Source organism: Ambystoma mexicanum, chromosome 5p (assembly GCF_040938575.1).
Source record: "Ambystoma mexicanum isolate Mex_15411 chromosome 5p, UKY_AmexF1_1, whole genome shotgun sequence".
In the NCBI taxonomy this organism is placed as follows: Eukaryota; Metazoa; Chordata; class Amphibia; order Caudata; family Ambystomatidae; genus Ambystoma; species Ambystoma mexicanum.
Genome location: NC_090930.1, coordinates 974,503,023 through 974,525,142, shown reverse-complemented (window position 1 = coordinate 974,525,142; position 22,120 = coordinate 974,503,023). Strand labels below are relative to the sequence as shown.

Here is a 22,120-nt window from a genome sequence, read left to right as displayed (position 1 = left end):
TGTGTCATAATAGCGTGTTTTGTTAGAAGACGTAGCATAAGTGTGTGTGTGGCATAAGAGCAAGTTGTGTTGAAAATGGCATAAGTGTGTGTCATAAGCATGTATGTGGTAAGAGTGTGTGTCATGTGTGTATGTCGTCTGAGGCATATATGGTTTTATAAAGTTTGTGCATGTACACAATGTACATCACCTAACTTTCATGTGAGTTTTTTCAGATGTATATTAGTGTACGTGTATGAAATGTAAATCTCCTGCACGTACGTCTAGTGTTTGTATATAACATGCACATTCATTCTGCTTACATATTAAATGCCTCCTATATGTAAGAAAGCTCCCATTGAAGTGGGCTCTGTGATAAGGCCAGTACCCCGACCTTCTCAAGAAATGACTGGGGACCCTCTTCGGAGGTGGTGGGAGGTGTAGAGGGAAGAACAGAGCCAGTCCTAAGCCTGGGGATGGTGGCAGCTGAATAGACCCATATCCATGTCGCCCTCCTAGTGCCAGCATGTTTCTGTGCAGATCATCTTTGTTTCAAGCTTTGACTCCAATGCCAGATACTTGCCTGTGTGTCTCTATTTCTTTTAGAGACCCTGAAAATCCAGGGAGAGACAAGAGCCAAACAAGTTTTAGTGCCCCACATGCCTGCTGAGAAAACTAAAGCCTGGTTGCTGCTCATCCAGCTCAGCGACCAGACGCCTGGAGGGGGAGATATTTGTATTTTTTATATATTTATAGAGATGCACAAAGAAGCACTGTGACCGCTGTGCAGATGTACGCCGCCATCTCTATTGGGTAGCAGCAAAGAAGGAGAGAAGAGCAGGGAGGAGCCGTGGTTGGGTGTAGCCATTGGAAGGTCATCTCAGGGCACATAAAGCATAAAACACAATCTTAGGGCCAATAATGGCCTTGTTTTGCATAGCCAATTTGAAGGTGTTTTTTTACAGTGGCAATACTGGCTCCTTTGGCGCTATCTGAGCCCCCTGACTAAATTCTGTGCTGCCCCAGAGTACGTATGCTGAAGAACACAGATGTGTTAGGTGCAAGCGGAAGAACAACTATCTTATATGTACTTTAGAAGGTTGCTTATATTGTAATTCGAATGCAAGGTGACTAAAGAGTGCCAGTGGAGCGTGCCTCAATCTTCCCCATATCTAGCAGTAGAAACAAGGAGACCGTGCAATATCAGATGTGCATGTTTATTTATGTTATTTTAAGGGCAGTGTTTGTCATGTCCATTGCTACCTGTGCTATTGGTTGTCACGGAGGAAGAGCTTGTTTCACCAGGCGCAGGTTGCCTACAGGTTACATTTCTAGAGGGTGGGCAGGAGAGCAGGTGTGTGTCTTGTCCTGTTTGCCGGCCCTGCTGGCCTCCTTGAGTGAGAGGTAGGTTGTTGGTGTGTGCAGTGTGCTTGAGAGCTTAGAGATTGTTTGGCGAGTGATCGGAATGAATAGTTGTGGATTGTTGTAGGCAGTCGGTGTCTCCTGTGTTTTATGTAGCTGATGAGGCTTTCTGCACAACTGTCATGATAACTTAAGAATAAAGTGTGCACTTGCACGTTCTGAATGCTCACAAGGCATAGTAGGTACGCTGCTTTCTCTTTATTCTTATGATATGATATGGCATTTATAACACGCCTATACACAAGTGTTACAGGCGCAACGAGGCAAGGGGGGGGAACAGACAATGATCCTACTAGGCCAGGTGTCATTCAGATCGCGCAAGTGCATGGGAAGGGGGGAAAAGGAAAAGTGCACAGGGGGAAGGGAGAGGGGAAAGTGCAGTGCATGGGAAAGAGTAATAAATAAGATAAAATAAGACAAATAGAACAGCCAGATTGTGGCAAGTGCAAGGAAGTGCAGACATAAGTGCTGGTAGGGGGACTGAAGGGATACAGAAAAACGGTCCCCAAGTGCAGGGTTGCCAGGGAGGCAATGCAGGTGGGCAATTGACGGGGCCTGGGCCAGAGATCAGAAAAAAAGGGTGGCCAGGTAACCAGTGCAATTTCAGTCAGGAGTTCAGCAAGGGAGGGGAGGAGAGAAAGCAGAAGCAAAGAGGAAGGTTTTGAGGTGTTTCTGGAACCAGAGATGGTTCTCCTCGAGTTTCAGCGAGGCAGAAGGCTGTTCCAGAGGGAGGGCCCTGCCAAAGAGAGAGATCTACCACCAACTCGTTGCTTGGAGAAGCGACTGACCCTGAGTGAGTTGGAGGCAGATGAGCGAAGAGCTCGAGAAGGAAGATATTTAGGAAGAGAGAGTTGACGGTATTGCGGCCCCAGACCCCAGAAGGCCTTGTGTACATTTGTATATTTGCCTTTCGTTCCCATGTTCCCTCCCTGCTGCCCTGTGGACATTTTGCAACACAATTTACTTGATGTATAGGCGCCTTACAAATGCACAATAAAATAAAATAAATCTTTCACAGGCCTGCCTCCTGCACCACATGTGAACCCCCATACCTCACTGGAACAGTGAACTGCATTCTTAACTCCTTAGAGTAAGATGTATGTTGTTGACTCAGGTGTGTGCACCTTTGAGCCCTTGCACAATGCCTGGATGGCAGTGTTTGCAGAAAGGAAACTGCAGTATATTAAAAATCCAACTTGCAGCGAGTCACTGGCCATTAGTTTGATATTTCACATGGGAATAGATATTATTGAGCCAAAATCTGCTGACATCTTCATTGGGGGAACAAATCGAGTGTGGCATGTCTAGGAGAGTACAGAAGGAATGTTGCATACCTATGCGTGATAGCAGGATAGGGTACTGAGGCAGAAACAGCCACTAAGGTGCAACATGTTCCACCTTTTTGCCTGAATCCTGCTTCTCTTTGCTCTGTCCCACTGCCCATCTCTTGTTCATGAAACTTTAAAATAACATCTTGCTTCATTTAAATTACCATTCTTTAAATACTATCATGTGCTGACCAGTTTTACTGAGCTGATGTCACAGAAAAGGAAGAATGTGTCACTAATGTTCCAAAAATATCTTGATGCAACCTTTAAACTCTCCTATAAAGATGGTTTTGTAATTGTACTCAGGCCAATGTACGTTTCTAAATCTTCTTTTCAAAACAAATGTGATTATTTGGAACCCCACAGTCCTCAAAAGGGTGATTTCTTTGATTCTAAGTGATCCGACCGCGGCTGATTTTGCCGCGGCCGGAATGTTCGCATGAGAAAGATGCAAACTACTAAAAGTTTGCACCTTTCTTATGCAAACACACGTACATACTATGGGGGCTGCAGGGGTTTCCCCTGCAACCCCCGCTCACTATACTGTAAACACCCCCGCAGCCCCCGAAGTCTTTTCTTTTTTTTTTACTTACCTGCAATGCTACCACCAAAGGTTCGAACTTTTGGTGTTCGAACCTTTGGTGGTAGCATTTTTCAGTCGTTTTGTACAGCCGGACCTTTTTGTTTCGGTCCAATCGTAAAAAATCGATTTCTTTTGGGGGTGGGCGACTGTAGTTTATGGTTATCTAGCTGTTCCTCGCTTGTCTAAAAAACATTATTTTAGGGCTTACATGTTTGCTCCTGGTTAATTAACACAATCGAATATTAGCTGTAAACTGAAATGATTCAAACCAAACACATGTGCATATAAACTCAAAATACCAGTGTTGTACATATGCACAAAAAATCTATTAAAAGCTATTTTTTTTATTAGAATTCACTAGCCATTTGTCTGCCCATCTGTATTACATCTAGACTTTTCAGACCACTCAGTCTATGAATTGAGGAGGGAGGGAGCTGTGACCAGCCCCGCAGTCTCAGGTCACCATCTCCACCTTATCTTAAATAGTGGAGTCATTTAAATAAAGATTAGATTCTGACCGAGGCTGCGGCGCTGATCATGGTTCCCTCCCTACTAGATCCGTAGACTCTACCAGGCAGACAAGTAGCCAGGTGCTGTGGCCCACTTGGCAGGGATCTGAAGGAGAGCAAGATGGCTGAAAGCAACGCAGTTGGTCCAGGTAAACTGGCAGCGGTTTAGAGAGCAGCAAAATGGCACTTCCCTGGTGGCAGTAACTGACTTTTTCTGACCCACGTCTTCTCATCGCTAAGTCAAATCTTTGTAATTTCTATGTTAATCATTTTACTTTACAATTATATCATTTGCATTAATTGATTCAAGCCGCTCAATCACTCAATGTACCTTTTTGCCGAGGATCCCTTCTTCGCCCCTTTCTCCGGGTGGACCAACATAACCCTTGAAAATCAAACACAAATAGCATTGCTCAGTGGAATATAGAAACATTGACAGTCAGTTAAAGACATTTAATCTGTGCTTCCAAAAATTAAGGTCAAGTTGAATATTTGTTTTATTTTCTTACGCCATCTACTTTTCAAAATCTTCCCCAAAAATTGGATGAGACTTGCGCTCTGCGGTTTGTTTGCCCTTTTGTCAGGCCAAGGACCATTAAGTTTTAGACTGGTCCTTGTGGACCTGGTAGCCTGAAATGTGGTGTTACCTGGGCCATTTCCTGTGTCCAAACTAAGAATCTTAAAATAAACAGTCCAGCCACTGCATGTGACATCAAAATAAAAGATGAAGATACATCACCATGGAACCTCGCTGTCAGCAAGTATGTACCTCTTCAGCAACTAGTAGATCCTCATTTTAGTAGTCAGCATTTGCCCATGGGATGGCAAGTCATCACCCATTTGATAACTAACATTTTCCCCTTTCATAGCAAGCATTTCTCCCTTTGGTAACTGCAATTTTTCCTCTAGGTGATTGCAAGGTCCCTCTTAGTAGCTACATTTTCTTCAATAAGTATGGTTAATTTAACCTTTTAATGACTAGAATTCCTCCCTTCTGTTGCGAGTATTTCTCTCTTTGGTAGATGACATTTTCGCCTTTGATGATTGCTATTCCTCCCATGTTAAGGGGTATTTCCCCCCTTCGGCTACTAGCATTTTCCCTGTAGTATTAGTTTTCTCATGCTGGTGGATGGAATTTCCCTTGATAAGCTAGAATTTCCTATACACATATCCACTTTTCTGAAGACTTGTACACGTACCCGAAACATGCAATTGTAAGTAACACTGTGCCCATTTCAGAGTACAGAGCAGTGAGCTAATTACCATATTTATATGGTAATTATATAAGGCAGAAATCTAGTTTGAGAAGAAGACAAAGCTGTGTAGTCGATATAATAGGATAGTGAGTATACCAAAAGATAGCAGGTAGGTTGTACGTCAACATTTTGTACTTGGAGAGCGGAATGTGCTGGGTACTTGGATAGTCTCTGAAGCTCGTGCCTCCACTGCAGCATGACTAATTAACACAAACTCAATTTAAGATTACATTGTGTGGTCTGCATTGCCAATGATTTGGGACTTCTCTGCATATCCCAGGGAGCTTGGTGGGAAAACACTAAGCCGGTTTGTGTTTAGTACGGTCCCCGCCATTAGCCCAGAGGGTGGGGCAGTGGAGGGCTGAGTGCTAGGGTCTGGAAAAGCAGGCAGACTTTCAAGGCTTCGTGTCATTCAAATGGTATGCTCTTCACCTCAAGAAAGGCTGCACCGGCTGGGTAGGAGATAGCCTGCCAATGATGTCAACAAAGGTAGGATAATAGGAACACTTGATTAATATGCTACCAGGAGAACCCCGCTTCTAACCAAACTCCTTTGCAAGGGTTTAAGGTTCCAGTTGGGTACGTGTTCACATTCACAATGATCGCAGGAGGAAATAATACCATTACTGCGCCCCTAGAACTGCGACTGCCGAATATGCAGACTTTTTTTCCTGACACCTTTTCCACCACATATATATATGTGGGAGGGGGTATGGTATATAATACAAGTAGCAGGGCTGCGAGAATCTCCCCCTGCATATAGATGTGGCGTAAAAGGAGCCGAAATAAAAAATAAACTGCATTTTCGAGGTCACAATAATGGGGGTTGCAGTAATGACATAGATTCTGCAGGACTATACCTAGATGCCTCCATGTCTGAATGACACGATGGCAATGGCATCTGCACTTTTTACCAAGCAGGTACAATCGGGCAGCCACAGTCCTGGTTATTCTCTATTGGATGGAAAGACATGCTAGGAATCATTTATCAAATTAAAGCTCGGGACTGTAAAGTGGCATTTATTCTCTTGGTCACCCAACTATTGAACTGAACCTCGTTCCAGAGTCGGGGGATGCTGGGGTACTGCCCTGTGTATTTGAGCATAGTTCACTATGTGCCCCGTTACTCTGTTGCTCTGACACCCTGTTCGTATGCAGCAATATAAACAAATGTAGCACTAGCGCCATCCATTTGTTGAAATGCTTTCAATGAAAACTATACTCTCTGTCACTTGTGTAATCTAGCCATTGTACTCTAAGAATGGGAGTTGGTTTACCCCTCCCCAACACACTACTTGGGAGCCATTTTTACAGGTTCCAAGATCCTTGTGTTATTTCGAACAGTAGGTTCCCCGTGTCAGTATAGAGTAGGCTGTTTATGTCTTTATCATCTGTGTTTGGGACCCTAGTACTTTGCGCCCGTATGCCTCTGGGCCTTTTTGGCTGGGCCAGATACAAATGAATTAAAGTAAAGTTGGCAAATTACTAGATTAGATTAATAGATTATTTAAAAATGTATGTCGTCACTTTTTTTCATATGCAAGTTCATATTGCAAAATTGTGTGTGTCTGTAGGTCTAGCTATTGAGTTAGTGCTTGGAAGCGGGGATAATCAGGCATCTGGAGCTGTGTGAACATCACATTGTGTTACTAGCTACCTCTCAGTGCTTATGTATACATATGACAGTGCCACTCACTACACGCATCTGGGACAGCCAGGGACACCTATCAATGCTACCTGACAAACTTTGTCCAACCCGGTAATAGGCAATGCACAAGCACTTCTTGGGCCCATCATGTCTGCATGCTTCACTCATTTTCCAAACCCTTCTGTTGCAGAAAACTGCCTTCATGGGAAAACATTGTTTCCACAAGGAATCAAATTTTCCTTCTCTTTCATTATGACCACTTTTCCACCATCGCTCAACACACTTATATGTGCATTTCATGACACTACCTCCTTTCCCCATCCCCTTGCCTCTCAATGTATCTCGTCACTTCATTATTCCTGTCTCTGTTGTAATTTGTATCCTTACTACTCTTCCTTACTATAGACTACTGTATGGGTATCCGTGGAGTCGTCAAAATGCCCCTATATATCTGACAAGGTCTCAGCACCATAAGACCACTGCGGTGGTGACTGGATTTGCATGAAAGACCCAGAAGATAACATTGTCAGTAAGCGAGGCCCTCTTGGTGCAGGCCAGTTGCCACTGCCGCCTGCCAGCGTGTTTTCGCCTGCACTTTGAATCCTTCACTGGCTGCTGAGAGCTGGCATGATAGAACTCCCTTCGTGGATCACACTGCACGTCTTCTGCCATTACAGGTACCTCGGGCTAATGTCCTTAGAAGTGGCCCGGGGAAACAGCCCAGTGCTGCAGAACTGCAGGAGTGCACGGAGAGCAGGAGTCCGGTTTCTGCACATCCCTCTTTGTTCTTTCCTCTCTGTCCTGCTGCCCCACTTCCTCTCAATGACCTCACATAGGCTGTACTACCTGAAGTCAAGTCCTTTCTCCCTAACGAGTTGGACAGGCAGTACAAGATGGTACAATCTACCACTGATTTGAATAAATACTCCCATCTCTTAAAACCATCAAATGGGTCTGCTTACGTTTCTTCCTATTCTCAGTTCCGGTGTTGTATGCAGTGCCAGTGTTCCAGATTCCTTTACTTCCACTGTATACTCTTGGGACAGTTCACTATCTCTCCCACAGATCCAGTTTCCTTGATTACTGAAGTTAGCACTGGAAGGGGCCGTCTCTATTTTTCTGAAAAATTAAACATTTCTCGTAATGCTTTTTTATTCCTTGTCAGGAGTCACCACGGGCCCTTTCACTTCCATGCTGGTGAATGGCTGGGAATGAAATGGTGACTTTTCCTTGGGAGTCATTGACTGCTGTGCTAAAAAACACCTCATTACAAGTTTGCCTCATTACCGGCTGGATACCAGCAAACGGACCTACCATTACCAGTAACTGATATTCTGGAATTACTGGCACATCAGCAGTGAGAAGGGGCAACCAGAACACACAAAGCTCAAACAATAGAAGTCAACATCAAGGAGAAGAAAACGAAGCGGCAAGGTGGAAATGGTTGAAAAACATGATTGATGACAAAACAAACACCCAATAACATAAAACAGTAAAAAGTGTGGGTTCATGGAGCCTGGGAAGTTGGAACACTAGAGGCTCTACCCACCTTTTTACTAAGGGAGCGCTTCAAAAAGAGAACTTTACAGTGTTGTGCCTACAAGAAACATGGCTGTTGCAACCACCGACACTGGAAGGTTACGTGGTTCTGCTAAATCCAGCGGTCAAAGGTCAAAAAGGCAGACCCATGTCAGGCCTACTTATAGCCATCAAAAATGATCTGGATTGGTAAGTCCTGGAGGAGTCAAACCCAAATGTATTCATCCAGATGGTAGTGTTACAGCTGGACAAAAAAGCCAGTAAAATACTAATATTGATCAACATATACTGGAACCCAGCAAATTTATCAAACGAAAACCTACCAGATAAAATAGCAGAACTAATTGATGAACAAAGAGAAAAATGGACTGATCCAATATTCATATTGGCAGGAGATCTAAATTGTTCATGCCTGAACAAGGACAACCAACCCGAATACGACACAACAACTGCCTCAGCAAAGGAAAAAAGAGGAACAATGTGGAATCGTATGGTACAATCAAGGGACTGTGTCGTTCTGAATGGAAAGGTGAAGGGGGACCAACCAGCAAAACCTACTTGGAAGGGAACACAATCAGTAGAGATCCTGGATTACATTTGCATTTCAAGCAACTTGTCAGATAATATCCAGACCTTGAAAGTAATCCCAACAGTAGAAAGTGACCACAACCTGTTAAAACTGACGTGCAAAAACATAAGCAATAACAAGATTGGAACCTACAACCAGAAGGTGGTCATAGACCAAAGGGGTATTAAATTAAGGATCAGACCAGAGAAAACAAGAGAACTAAACCATAACCTAAAACAAATGATCTCGACGCTTGAAAACGAACAAAGCCAAAAAAGGATTGACTACACCCCGCTTTTCAGAGCATTTGTTACAGAAAGGAAGCTTGGAAGTAACCATCAAACAACGACTCACCAACATCAGAATGACAGTCGCATACGAGAAAGGAAAAAAGCATTAAGGAGAGATATTAGACGACTAAAAAAGACCAAACACAACAACTGGAGTAAAGAGATACATAAGTTAAAACAAAAGTACAGAAACTGGTTACACTTACACAAGAAGACATTGCTAAACCAGGACGCAGAAAGAATGTTGGGGAAAATAAGATCTAAAAACACAGCTGAAATTTGGGCAATTATCAACGAAGCGGAGAAGCCTCAAGCAATAAGTCAAATGAACCCAATAAGTGCTTCATCATGGGTTAAGTATTATACACAGCTGCAAGGGGAAATTTACATCGACCCAAAGCGGAAATCAATGACAAACAAAAATGAGGCAGTAATAGATATCAGTATTGAGGAAATAGAAAACATCCTGAAAAAATTGAAAGACTCGAGAGCCCCAGGGCCCGACGGGCTCACGAATGTAATACTGAAAAGCAACATAGGTGAATGGGCCAAATTCCTTCAACTTCTATTCAACTACATATTAACAACAGAAAAAATCCCGGATTCCTGGCGAAAGGCAGTAGTGGTACCCATTTTCAAAAAGGGTCTCAGAACATCAGCAGACAACTACAGACCGATTGCATTACTGGACGTGGTGGGGAAGGTCTTTGCGTCCACACTATTGAAAGCATTAAACCACTGGGTACAGCAAAGTGGACGTCGTGATCCTTGGCAATCGGGTTTTGTGAAGGGGAGAGGCACAGCACTCAACATTTTCCTGATTAACTTATTGAAAGCCAGAACACAAAGGAACAAAAACCAAGGAATCTACATCGCGTTTGTAGACTTGTCGAAAGCTGTCGACACCATAAAAAGAGCCAAACTATGGAAGAAAATGGAAAACTGGGAATGTCCTCAGTCACTGGTGGAGAACATCAAGGACTTGTACACGGACACAAGCATCAGAGTCAGACTGGATACAGCGGGTACACTAACAGACGAAATTCAGATAAAAATGGGCTTAAAGCAAGGATGCCCGCTGGCACCAGAACTGTACAACCTGTTCACGTAAGATCTGGAAGATTCATTTGAGTCCACCCGCTACTTTCCACCAAAAATAGCAGGAACGCCGAATGGGAGACTGCTTTACGCAGACGATATCGTCCTGATGGACCAAACCCAAATCGGCTTGCAAAGACAGCTTACATCATTACAGTCGTATGTGGACTCAAATGACCTGGTTATAAACCCAGAAAAATCAAGAATTCTGAGGTTAGGCCCAGGAGGTAATAAAGCCAGAGGGAAAAAACTAGGATGGTCTCTGAGAAACAAAAAAATCCTGGACGTTGAAGCATTCACGTACTTAGGAGTCTGTATAGACAGCACGAAGAACAATACGCCAAGAATAGCTGGGCTAAAAAGAAAAGCAACCAATCTAGCTGCCCAAGGGAGAATTCTGCGTAAAAGATACTGCAGATTTACCTTATCACCTCTAATAGCCTTTTATAGGATGAAAGTGGTGCCAATACTAACATATGGGGTAGAATCACCAATCCCCTTACAAGCTCAAACATGGTCAATCCTGGAGGGTCTGTTTTGGAGGAAAGCTTTACAGCTGCCTAAATCAGCCCCAATACAGCAGATAAGAAAAGAGCTGGCTCTGACATCACTCAAAACAATAGTGGTATGGAAAACACTAAGTTTCTATCGGAAATGTCCTGAGGAAAACACTACGGGTGGATTTGGGGTGTTGAAAAAAGCCCTAAAAGATCAATCCGATGTAATCCTAACAGACTGGCAAAAGTCATGTCGAGGGATCCTAGTGAACCTCAGCGAGTCAGAGGATGAATTATGGATTAACCCAGACAAAACTAAAAAGAAACTATACATGGCAGATTGGATCGAAACCCAAGAAGATAACTGTAAATATAAAGGTTACGAAGACTTCTGGGCCCAGCCACGCAAACTGAATCAGATCCCGAGCTATCTGACTTTATTCCCCAATTGGTACTTCCGAGACCTTTTCCTGAGATTCAGATTGAACATTTTACCAACAGGAGAAATATTTCAAAGAAGAAAAAGGCTGGACATCAGGGAAAGCTGCAGAATGTGCAAAATAAAAGGAGAGATAGAATCTCTGAAACACCTCATACTACAGTGTACCGGTTTAAGGAAAGAGCAAGAGCAGTGCTTGGGGGACATCCTTAGAAGCTACACGACAAGAAATGTCGATGAGTGGTGGAGGACTCTTGTAGAAGGAGAAAAAATGAAAACGACATTAGCACTCATAAAATTAGTGATTTTAATCCTTAAGAAACCAGAGGAGATCAACAACATAACCCAGGACTAATAAGATGCTACCAAGCACTGCTACTAAGATACTGTATACCAAACGAAGAATCATGATGAAAGAACGGACATGCTCAGGTTAAAGGTTTCAAATAAGGAAACCACACAATCTGTTTAAATAAAAAAATAAAAAATATTACAAGGTGCCGGCAACGGTAGGTAAATCCGCATTCGATGAGCTCCATGGGGAAGTTCCAGTATTACCGGCTGTTTTTCGCTGGTGGGGTGCCTGATTTGCGTCCAGCTCTTTGCTGCAGGTAAATCAGACCACCCCACCGGCAAACTTGTACTCTGTCCGGGAACTTGCCAGTAAATGGAATTACCGGCACGTTATTTTCAGAGCTGCAGAGTCATAATAAGGCCCACGTGTTTCCTTGCATAAGATGACATTCTTTCACGCTTGGCTTTTTTGTCCATGTATGTCTTCACGTTCTTTGTTTTTGCATCGTGGTTTCACAGCGCTTGTTCATCTCTTGGATTCTGTTCATGTTCCGTATGTTGAGGAAAACAAGTGCATATTTGTCTCCCAAACATTCATTCAGTGGGGCAGCGCCACATTATGATGTGTGTGGTGTTCTGCAGTCCTGTAGAGGCTGGTTAAGAGCTTGTTCCATGGGTTCATTACTGATGTCACAGACTTGTATGTCTGTTTTCAATTGCTCATAAAGCGTTCTACTGTTCAATTAGCCTGGATCCAGAAAGCTGTCATGTAGGAACGCTATGCACTCAGCAAATATGCAAAAATCTTGCCTGGTAAACGGCGGGCCAATGTCTGACTTTACCACTATCGGTAAACCATACACAGTGAATATCTCGCCCAATGGGGGAAACACAAGCAGTGCAGCATTAAATGTTATAATCTGAAGATCTAAAGTATGTAGAAGCCTGTCTATAACGCTCCAGAAAAATTAAGGGTCACCTCCTTCAAGATAGCCTGAGGCAGCACCATTAAGTTCAGGTTGTGTGTGTGGCTGTAAACATTTCCAGATTGTGCACCCTTGCAAGGTGTTGGTCCATCCCTAGGACCTGCAGTTTTAGTTTTTGTCTCAACAGTTTCTTGGTGGAGACAGATGGAAAACCGTCTGATTTAGTGCTCCTGGAATTACTATTTTATTGCCTTTTAGCATATTATTGAGTCAGATAAGAATAATTCGTCCTGCATTACTAGTAGCGTGTTGCTCATTGCTGCATTGTTGTTAGCTAACCCTGTGCGTGTTTCCACTTTCCTTTTTTTGCAGGCATGCGACGATGACAGCTAATGTTGGATCAACCTCTGTTCCTTTCTGGATGGCTTCCAGTGTTAGTAGCTGTGGTAGAGCCTACTGGAACAAGTAATTGATTAAGAGGTCCATTGTCGATAAAAGTAGGTGTGTGCGGCTCTGAAAGCAGGTGGCAAGAGAAAAAAGCAGCCGGATTAGCATATTTTCCTGGCTTGTGCACTATGTCAAACTGATAGTCATGCAGAAATAGGCCACATCCATCTATCCTTGGAAGCATCTGGGTAGTAGGTTTTTCAGTAGATGTGCTCAGAGCTTGATGGTCACTGATGTATGTGAATGCTTCTCCAAAAAGAAAAATATTATAGTACTTGCATAACCATATGATGGCTAGACTCTCCTTTTTGGCCTCTGAGTAAACTGTGTGAGACTTCTGCTGGAATATGGAACTATATGCCTAGATGAGGAGGAACCTGCTCTGTGTTATATCAGAATTGTGCCTGGTCCTACAGGCCTACCATCAACTGTGACCTCCATTTGAAACAAAAAGGTCAAAATATGACATGCAGATTTATGCCAAGTTCTTCATTGATAAGGTACAGTGTCAAGCCTTGGTCCTTACCTTGGACGTGCTGCATTGCTCAGGTGTTCTTGGAGTTCTGCAGTTAAGGTGTTACTTGCACCCCCCTCCGGGGCACCCTGAGCCCAAAGGGGTGAACACCCCATTGCACTATAAATTGCATAACTAACTATTACTTACCTGCAGACCTGAAGAAGCCATCATACACTGTGCTCTATCTGCTGCTTACCTGCCTTTTTCCTCCTCAGCCCTTGGTCAGTGGACCTCCAGTGGCCCCCTTGACTCAGTGAGACTCATTTAATATAGGGTTGGACTTTTGCAGGTTGGCTGGTCAGGGGTTAACTAAAGAGACTTCTGCTGGAATATGGAACTATATGCCTAGATGAGGAGGAACCTGCTCTGTGTTATATCAGAATTGTGCCTGGTCCTACAGGCCTACCATCAACTGTGACCTCCATTTGAAACAAAAAGGTCAAAATATGACATGCAGATTTATGCGGCTGTTCAACATCAAATTTCATCAAATGTTGCCTGGCACTCCTAAGACCATATGAAATCTTGCTCTTGCTTGAATAACTGCGTAAAGATGCACTTATTGATGCAAAGTCGTGGATGAATCACGTACAAGCCTCAGAAAAGACCTTAGGTGGAAGACGTTTGAAGAGCAAAGTGCATTTGTGAGAGCTGCTACCATTTCATTGCCTTTGGCTGAAATTAGGTGACCAACAGATGTGAATGTATATTTACTGAATTCACCATTTTCACAGTTCAAAGTTAAACAGTCATCTTCAAAGTTAAACAGTCATCTTCTTAGTCTATTGATACCCTGTGAGACACTTGAATGGAATTAGACCAAGATATGTCACAAACGTTGTAATGTATCTAAATGCATGGCTTAGTTTGGGTTGTTGGTAGCCTTTGTTTCAGTCTATTTTAAAAATGGTGTGGCCGCCTTTAATAGGTGTATCATGTCTGTTATCCTCAAAGCTTGATGTCTCTCTCCTTGTATGACTTGATTAAGTACCCTCTTGTCCACACATAGACGAATGTGCTTGTCTGCCATTTTCTTGGGCCCTTGGCCTATGGGGAAAACCCAATTTGTGGGTCATTCTACCGGTTCAAGGATGTTTTGCCCTAGCAGTGATTGTATTTTTTCCTCCACTTGTCTTTGGATTTTGAAGGGGATTCCTTTGTAATGTTGTGTGTTGGTTTAATGGACTTGTCAATATGTAGTTTGACTTGGAAGTTTTTCAATTTTCCTATGCCTTGGAATAATGTGGGGAATAACTTGTCAATTTTTGTAGAGGTATCTAAGTAGTTATTTACCGTTATGTGGTATAGTATGTGGACTAGACCTTTTTGAAATGCTGTGCTGAAGATGAGGATGCATCCACTGGGAGCATGTCTTCTGTTTTGAAGACATGTAATGGTATTTTGGCAGAGAAGGTTTTCTAGATACATGTGGCATATGCATATAATTGTCTATTGCACTTCAGGACTGCCGTATATAGGAGAGAGGATCTCATTGCTGCATCATCATCTTCTTTAATAGCACTAAAGCGCATTTCTAAGCTCACAAACCAGCAGGGACCTTGGCCCGAGGGTGTACCTGTTATATTGAATTCGGCAAAAGAGGCTGTTATGCAGAATTTCTTTTTTGAGTGTAATTCTCCCCAGTGTGTGAGCCTCCCAGTACTTTTTGCTGGGCTCTTGGTTTTTTATCTGATTCTCCTGAGTGAGTGTGAACCTTTTTCCACACTCACTCATTCGTTTACTCTGTACTTGGGAACACTTTGTATCTCTTTTTGAAACGTTTTCATGGAGTTATGCTTTGCTTCATGTTCCCTGGCATCTACCTTTTACTATAACAGCACAACGCACTTTCCTTACAGTGTTGCTCGGAGCTCCTTGGGATTCCCTTTTTATTTTACCTGGGTTATCTACTGTTACCAGGGCAGGAGTACACCCTTCTGTCCCTCTTGTGTTTTATTTGGTGAGATCAGCACACCCCACCTTATGTGGAGTGCTGAGGGGGCACATTGTCTCCCCTTTCTCACAATTTCAGTAACTCTTATTTACTGTTACAAGTTCATCTGACAAGCTGGTGGCAGTGTACCTTTTTGAATGACATTTTGTGGACTTCTACCGGAGGCTTTCTTTGCAGCTGCAGTAGGGGGCACAGGGGTTATCATTGCATAAAATGGTGGCTGTACTTTTCAAAGCCCTTTTCATGTTGACTTGTTCTTTCTTGAGCTTTCTTCTACCTTCCTGGGCAGGGGAGGTCTTGGTGGGTCTTTTGTCTTTGGTGGGCTTCCCTTGGAAAGCCCGCCAAGGTGCCCTGAGTGCCTGAAAGGACAGTAAGTGGGGGAAATAACCGAAACTCCCCTGGTCTTTGTCCTGCAGTGTGCCTGCCTGGAACCAGTTTGAACTGCGAGGCTGGCTGTACCCCCGGACAGCCACCCCCCAAATGTGCATGAAAGGCTTGAATGGTGATTAGTGGGCATAAAACGCAAGGGTCTTGGAGCTGAACCTCAGAGTCGACCACTGGACTGAAGTTTCGAAGAGAAATTTGTAAAAGGACGTCCCAACAACTTCCAAGCAACCGCCATAGCAGTTGAGTGACCGCTCAAGACCCGACCCTGAATTCCATGTGAAGTGCGCATCTGGCTCAAACCTGTTGGGCATCCTTCTGGACCTGCAGTGACACTTTTCCGATTCTCCTAAATGTCCCCTCAGCTGAGTCGTGGACCAAGAAACAAAGAAAAGTTTACCAGACAACCGTCACTGACCCGAAGCCTGTGAAGGGCTCCAACACACCAGTGCCACAATGATCCCGTGCTCGGCATCCCACTGCTTGAGTGAATCTGCTTGCTCCTGCCAAAGTTCCTTCTTCAGCCATCCAGGCCAAGAAATCGGAACCAGGGACAACAGTCGCCTCACCTTGGGGACCAACCTGTTGCGCCAAGTTCTTCATTGATAAGGTACAGTCTCAAGCCTTGGTCCTTACCTTGGACTTGCTGCATTGCTCAAGTGTTCTTGGAGTTCTGCGGTTAAGGTGTTACTTGCACCCCCCTCTGGGGCACCCTGAGCCCAAAGAGGTGAACACCCCATTGCACTCTAAATTGCATAACTAACTATTACTTACCTGCAGACCTGAAGAAGCCATCATACACTGTGCTATATCTGCTGCTTACCTGCCTTTTTCCTCCTCAGCCCTTGGTCAGTGGACCTCCAGTGGCCCCCTTGACTCAGTGAGACTCATTTAATATAGGGTTGGACTTTTGCAGGTTGGCTGGTCAGGGGTTAACTAAAGTTGCAAGAGTTGATGTAAGTTTGCTTATCTGTAGTTTTCTCGCACCTTTGTGTTGCTTAACATTTGATGTAAAGTGTGCCACCTTTAATTCTATTGTGATATTACTGTGTGAAAAGTACTTACATGACTTCTTTCTAAAGCCTTAGTGTATATAAAATAAACCACTATTTTATATAACTGCTAGTGTGTCAGTGTTTCCTTGAACTAACTGGATGCTTTAAGTACTGTGTGCCTCACTACAGCCTGTCTCCCTCCTAGATGAAGCCTGGCTGCTCATCCATAGCTACCAAACCAAGTTCTGTCACAGACAGTAACTTGTGTGAAACTCCCTAACAGAGGCTAGTCCTGTTGCAGGTCTAGGATGTGACATGTGCCTGACTCGACCATCACCTGCTGCATCCCCCATGGCTCATATAGTAGGTGTAGAAAACTGATAGGAGGGTCATTTTCTTTATGCCATAAATGCAAGGGTGGACTGGCCTGTAGGGAACTCTGAAGATTTCCCGGTAGGCCACTTAGCCTTGGGTCTCTTTTGTGTAGCATTTCCAAATTTTCCCACAGAAAAACGGTTGAGATTGCTGAAAATGTGTAATATGGGGCCACTTTGAACATTATTTCCAGGGCCCCTTTTGGTTCCCAGTCCACCTCTGAATAAATGCCTTTCTTCGGACAACTGGTGGCCTAAAAGGTATCCTTTATTTTCTTTATATTCAAATATTATTTAATCCTGCAGAATGTAGGGAGTGATTTGCTTGATAGCACCACTCGGTGAAGAATTTGGGATGGGGGCACATGAGCACGCCAAACGTTGTTGCTACCCTGAGGAACCAACCTTAAAAGTGGGACCTGCATCTCGCTGACACATTGCCCTCATGCGAAATACTCCGAGTGCTCGGTGCTCTGATTAGAGCTCGGCCGCTCTTCATGCTGAACTTCTGGGACACCATCTTAGCTCCATGCCTTCTGACTTTTGAGCAGAGGCACCATTCTTTGTGCCCCGCGATACAGAGAGAGAGTGGGAGGGGGGACAGCATTTAGCAGCACTGCAGGTAAAGTGAGCACATCACATCCTTGTCGCCAAATGTTGTGGGGTGTTTCCCACAGTGTGCTCAGATCTATATTGCGGGTAACTCTGCCATTTCCTTGGTGGCTGAGTTGTGTGGCCAACCATCCCTTATTTTGCAGGATTTACCCGCATTGATGGGTTTTGTTCCGCGATTTGCAGGCACCCTGTGCGGGATGTCAAAGGTCCCGACTTTGCCTCAACCCCGGCCTGATCAAAGCCTTTTCTGCCTTGAGCTCACACTTCTGTGTGATAGTTGAAACTCAGGGCAGAAGAGCCGCTCTTGCTATCTGGAGACCCTGTAAGTGATCAGTTCATAGCTTCTATTATTATACCATTATGTTATAAGCTGTTATAAAAAATAAATCCTCACTCACGGTTTTAATAGCTATAGAGCTGCTACCCATATACTAATAATAGTGCCATTCGTGCATTCCATACCACAAAGTTATTTGACACTCAATTAACTCATGGCAAATTATTGTAATGCCACTTCCCTCAGTGTCTCAAAGTAGCAAAGACCGGTGATGCTTTTTGCAGTGCTCTTTCTGTGAAGTCACTTATGTTGATAACGCATATGCAAATTTGGATGTGTGCATATATTTTGTCCCATGGGGCCTGGACAGAGCTCTAACAGATGAGTGTCCTGCATGTACAATGGTCCTATTCTTTTTTTTATTGTGCTGTGCATGTGTTTAAATGTCATCTACCACTAATGTTACCAAAACAAAGTGGATGGGGAGCAGGGGGCACCAATTACACCATATGGAACTGCGCGCACTGCAGGCCGTTTCTAATGCGCTAGCAGGCCTAATGTGTCCTGCGAATCCGTTCTGTAAATGTGGCCACCCTATGGCTGAGACCCTTTTATTTACTCCGGCGTAGTGACGTTGTGTTTGGAATAGCTTAGTGTAAACATTGGAGGAGATGGAGGGGTCTGTGTTGGCTTTTTTCCACTTGACCGCTAATTCTCTCAGCAAAATATTCATCCTTCTGGGCCACCCTGTTGCTTCGCAGTGATTAGGCCTGCTTGCTGCTTCACAATGAATCAGATGGGCCCAAAGGTCTCTCTTTAGCTTTTCTAATGGAATCTTTTACCTAATATTCCTGTACATTCTTAAATGCTCCCTCTAATATGTTGTTATTGTATTTCTACTGCTCACCACATACGCTTTAATGCTTTCAGGGATAACTGCAGATTCCCAAAAGATGCCATGATTTGGGGATCGATGATTTTCATGCCACGCTTCTGGGTGGCACAGTGGTCTCTTCTTTCTACTACATTATATTTATTTTACAAGCTAATCGCATAACCTCAGTTGCTACCCAATGAATGCATTGCAAATGCTCGAAGTACATGTGGAGGAAAATGAAAGCGTAACAGCAAGGTGCATTGCTTTTAAATTTCCATGTTCTGCTCCAGCTCATTTCTGTGCCTTCCCATGGCGTAGGAGGGCAGCAACACGGAGTTTGCTTCTCCGCTTTGCCTTCTTCCTCCATCTTGGAAGAGCGCCAGTTTTTTATGCCTTGGATTAGCACCTGTTGAAGCCCAGCGTGATTCCTTAAGATTTCATTATACAACACTGCTTTACCAGAATACAAACATTTGAACAAGAAAAAAATGTTGTTGATGTGTTTCACTTGAAAGGCTCTCCCCTACAATGGAATTGTATGCAGAGTTTCCCCTTCTGGATTGCATAAACATTTCTCATCAGTGATAATAAGCAGATTATTGCACGCTTCTCTGAAAACCAATGTAGATCCCTGGAACAGCAACATCCGTTTACACTTTAGTTTCCGCAATTTCCCATAGTGTTCATCTATCCTGGAGAAATCCTAACTATACTTTCTAGAGATCATTTTAAAGCCCTCATTATGAGTATGGTGATAATGGTAAAACCAGGTGGAATTTGGAAATGCTGCTCTTTTATACCTCCTTCCTGTATATGGGCCTGGCAGGATGGTCATTTCCCACATTAAAATCACATGCAGCAATTACCATCGCATTATGAGACCGACACCTGCTTTTTTGCTCCGATTTGTAACCACCATCCCCCCAAGACAAAGCAAAAGTAAACACTTTACAAACCTGCCTGACGTTTTTAAGAGAAGATAAAGAGCTTCCCTTCAACACAGCAAGAATGTTGTTTGTAGAGGCAAAGAAAGGGGTGAAACCCCCCACCCTTGTATACAATGAACAAATGGGTCAGAATGGATCATTCTGTGCATTAAAAACGGTAGTAGGTTGATCTGATATTATACACAATTTATGTCGGTCCCCAGAATTACAGTGTGATTGGATTTTAATGCAGCATTTCTGATCTTCTGGATCGGCTACTGCCAACATGACAGGTTTCTTGTAATGAGGAGGATTTGAAGCATTACTGCATGTGGCTATGGTAATTAAAGCGTGCAGTCATTCCATTTTTTTGAAATCCGCCCAACTCCAAATGAGAGCATAAGTGTCCAGCATCATGACACCGGAAGCATGTCTGGGATTCTCAAAAGTTAGTAATCCCAGAAAAACAAATTGCTCAATCTATTCTTTACTATAAACCATTCCGTGGATTCAAAGTGTGCAATTTGGGTAGGGTACTGAAATGACGTGGCTGCATGCAGACAATGCTTCTTATATCCCTTGATGAGGAAATGCTAGACTATGGGCCTCATTATGAGGCTGGCGGTAGCTGTGCCTGTAAAACAGGCACGGCTGCTGCCGGTATTTATTTTTATCCAGCGCCCAGGAATGGGCAATTACCGGCCCATTAAGGCCTTGCTGCCCCCAGTAATTGGCCATTCCACTCCCCATAGGGCTCAATGGGAATGGGGAAGCGAGACGCACCGGCACCGTTATCAACAGTGCCGGTGTATCCGACATGCTCTGCTTGTGGGTGCCGGTACGGCCGCCAGGCCGGCCCTGGCAGCAGCAATGGCACCCACGCGCAGAACTCGTAGTTTGCCGGTCCGGAAACTACTGTACCAGCATGCTTACCGGTCCGTAGTTACCGGACCGGCAACCTTATAATGAGGCCCTATGCCTTTTTCAGTCTCTTCCTAACTATAAAGCGACTTCCTTTAAGGAAAGAACATTCCTTAAAATTGGTGAAGAACGTCCAGCTATAACACTCTGTAGAAGCTGCACTGGTACAAAGCAGCTGATTTCAAAATTTTGCACCCTTTTTACACAAACAACTGGGGCTTTGCATGTTATTTAATTTTGCCTACAAGTTTTGAATTGGAGTAGTGCTTAAACACCTGTTGCGGTGGACATCATTTGAGATTACAGTGGAGTTATTCTGGGATACAGTGTCATTAGCAGTCACACAAACCATCAGTTGGGTGGGGAGGCTCCCCAACATTTCCTAGTGTCATCTAACGGAGATCTAAAATTCTCAGTGCTTTCATTACTTTTGCACGGCTTCCTACGAGGGCGTGCTCTACCGTAAATAAAGAATATTGTTGATTAGACCCTGTGCCTGTCGACCCACTGAATAGTAAAAACCCAGTCAGATTTTTGGAAGGACTCCACTGCACAGGCAAATAATCTCAGCTGGCATTCATTATGTGGATATTTCCCCACTCTAGATCATTGTTGCTATTCTGGAAACCTGGACGAATTTTTATGTTCGGTGAGTTGACGAGCACAACCTTAATGGTGAACACATCATTCAGGCAGATTAGGCATATCTAATAGGAAACCTCATGTTGAAACCATGTGGACTATTCTATAGGAATAACATGATCCAATAATGTAAAGTCATTACATTGACTCAATGTTCATTCATTAGTTGCAGCGATCAAACGTATACCCAGACACAGCAGGCTAACTCATATTTAGAGGAGTACTTTGTTAAGATTTCTTTCTACGTCATACTCACGACAGCTCCAGAGTAGCCAGATGGTCCCTCTTCTCCATCCTCGCCGGGATCACCCTATGGAAATATGTAAATAATAAATTACCCCTTAAGTGCTAAGGGCACATATTTTCCTCGTGAGTTACACAGGCAATGTTTGTACACTCGGCAGAATCCCCCACTTTAACCCTGGAGTGGTACAATATCTAGAACCATCTGTCTGTTAACTTGCCAATTTCTAATCATCTCATATGCCTAAAAAATTTAAAAAATTCTCTTTAAGACAGTGATGAACAGTATTATCCTTATCAACAGGTGTTTGAAAACCCAGAGTGTCATAATGGAGTACAAGAAAAGGGCTGGCCCATGGCAAGCAAGTGATCTCCCTTTACTGCCTCCCCTGGCTTTGCTTTTCTCCAGACATTAAAACTCATTCATTGTTTAGTACCGAAAGGACATTTTTTTTCCTGAACATGTTGCAATCAGTAACGTTGAGACTTGTTTCTTTGAAACAGACGAGAGTTGCAGTTTGGGAGGGGCGTGTGGGCTCCCCTGTTGTGCTGAATTGCCCCATAAAATTAAA

At 43.7% G+C, this 22,120-nt stretch overlaps 1 protein-coding gene across 1 annotated transcript in view; it reads right to left on the bottom strand.

The window, feature by feature from the left end:
• LOC138480607 (collagen alpha-1(IX) chain-like) overlaps positions 1-22,120 on the bottom strand; it is a 199,179-nt gene that overhangs the window by 112,511 nt on the left and 64,548 nt on the right. The window contains exons 8-9 of the mRNA XM_069612310.1: positions 21,562-21,615; positions 4,153-4,206 (exon numbers count right to left, since the gene is read on the bottom strand). Of these exons, the coding sequence (XP_069468411.1) occupies positions 4,153-4,206; positions 21,562-21,615 (108 nt within the window). The remainder of the gene's footprint in view (positions 1-4,152; positions 4,207-21,561; positions 21,616-22,120) is intronic.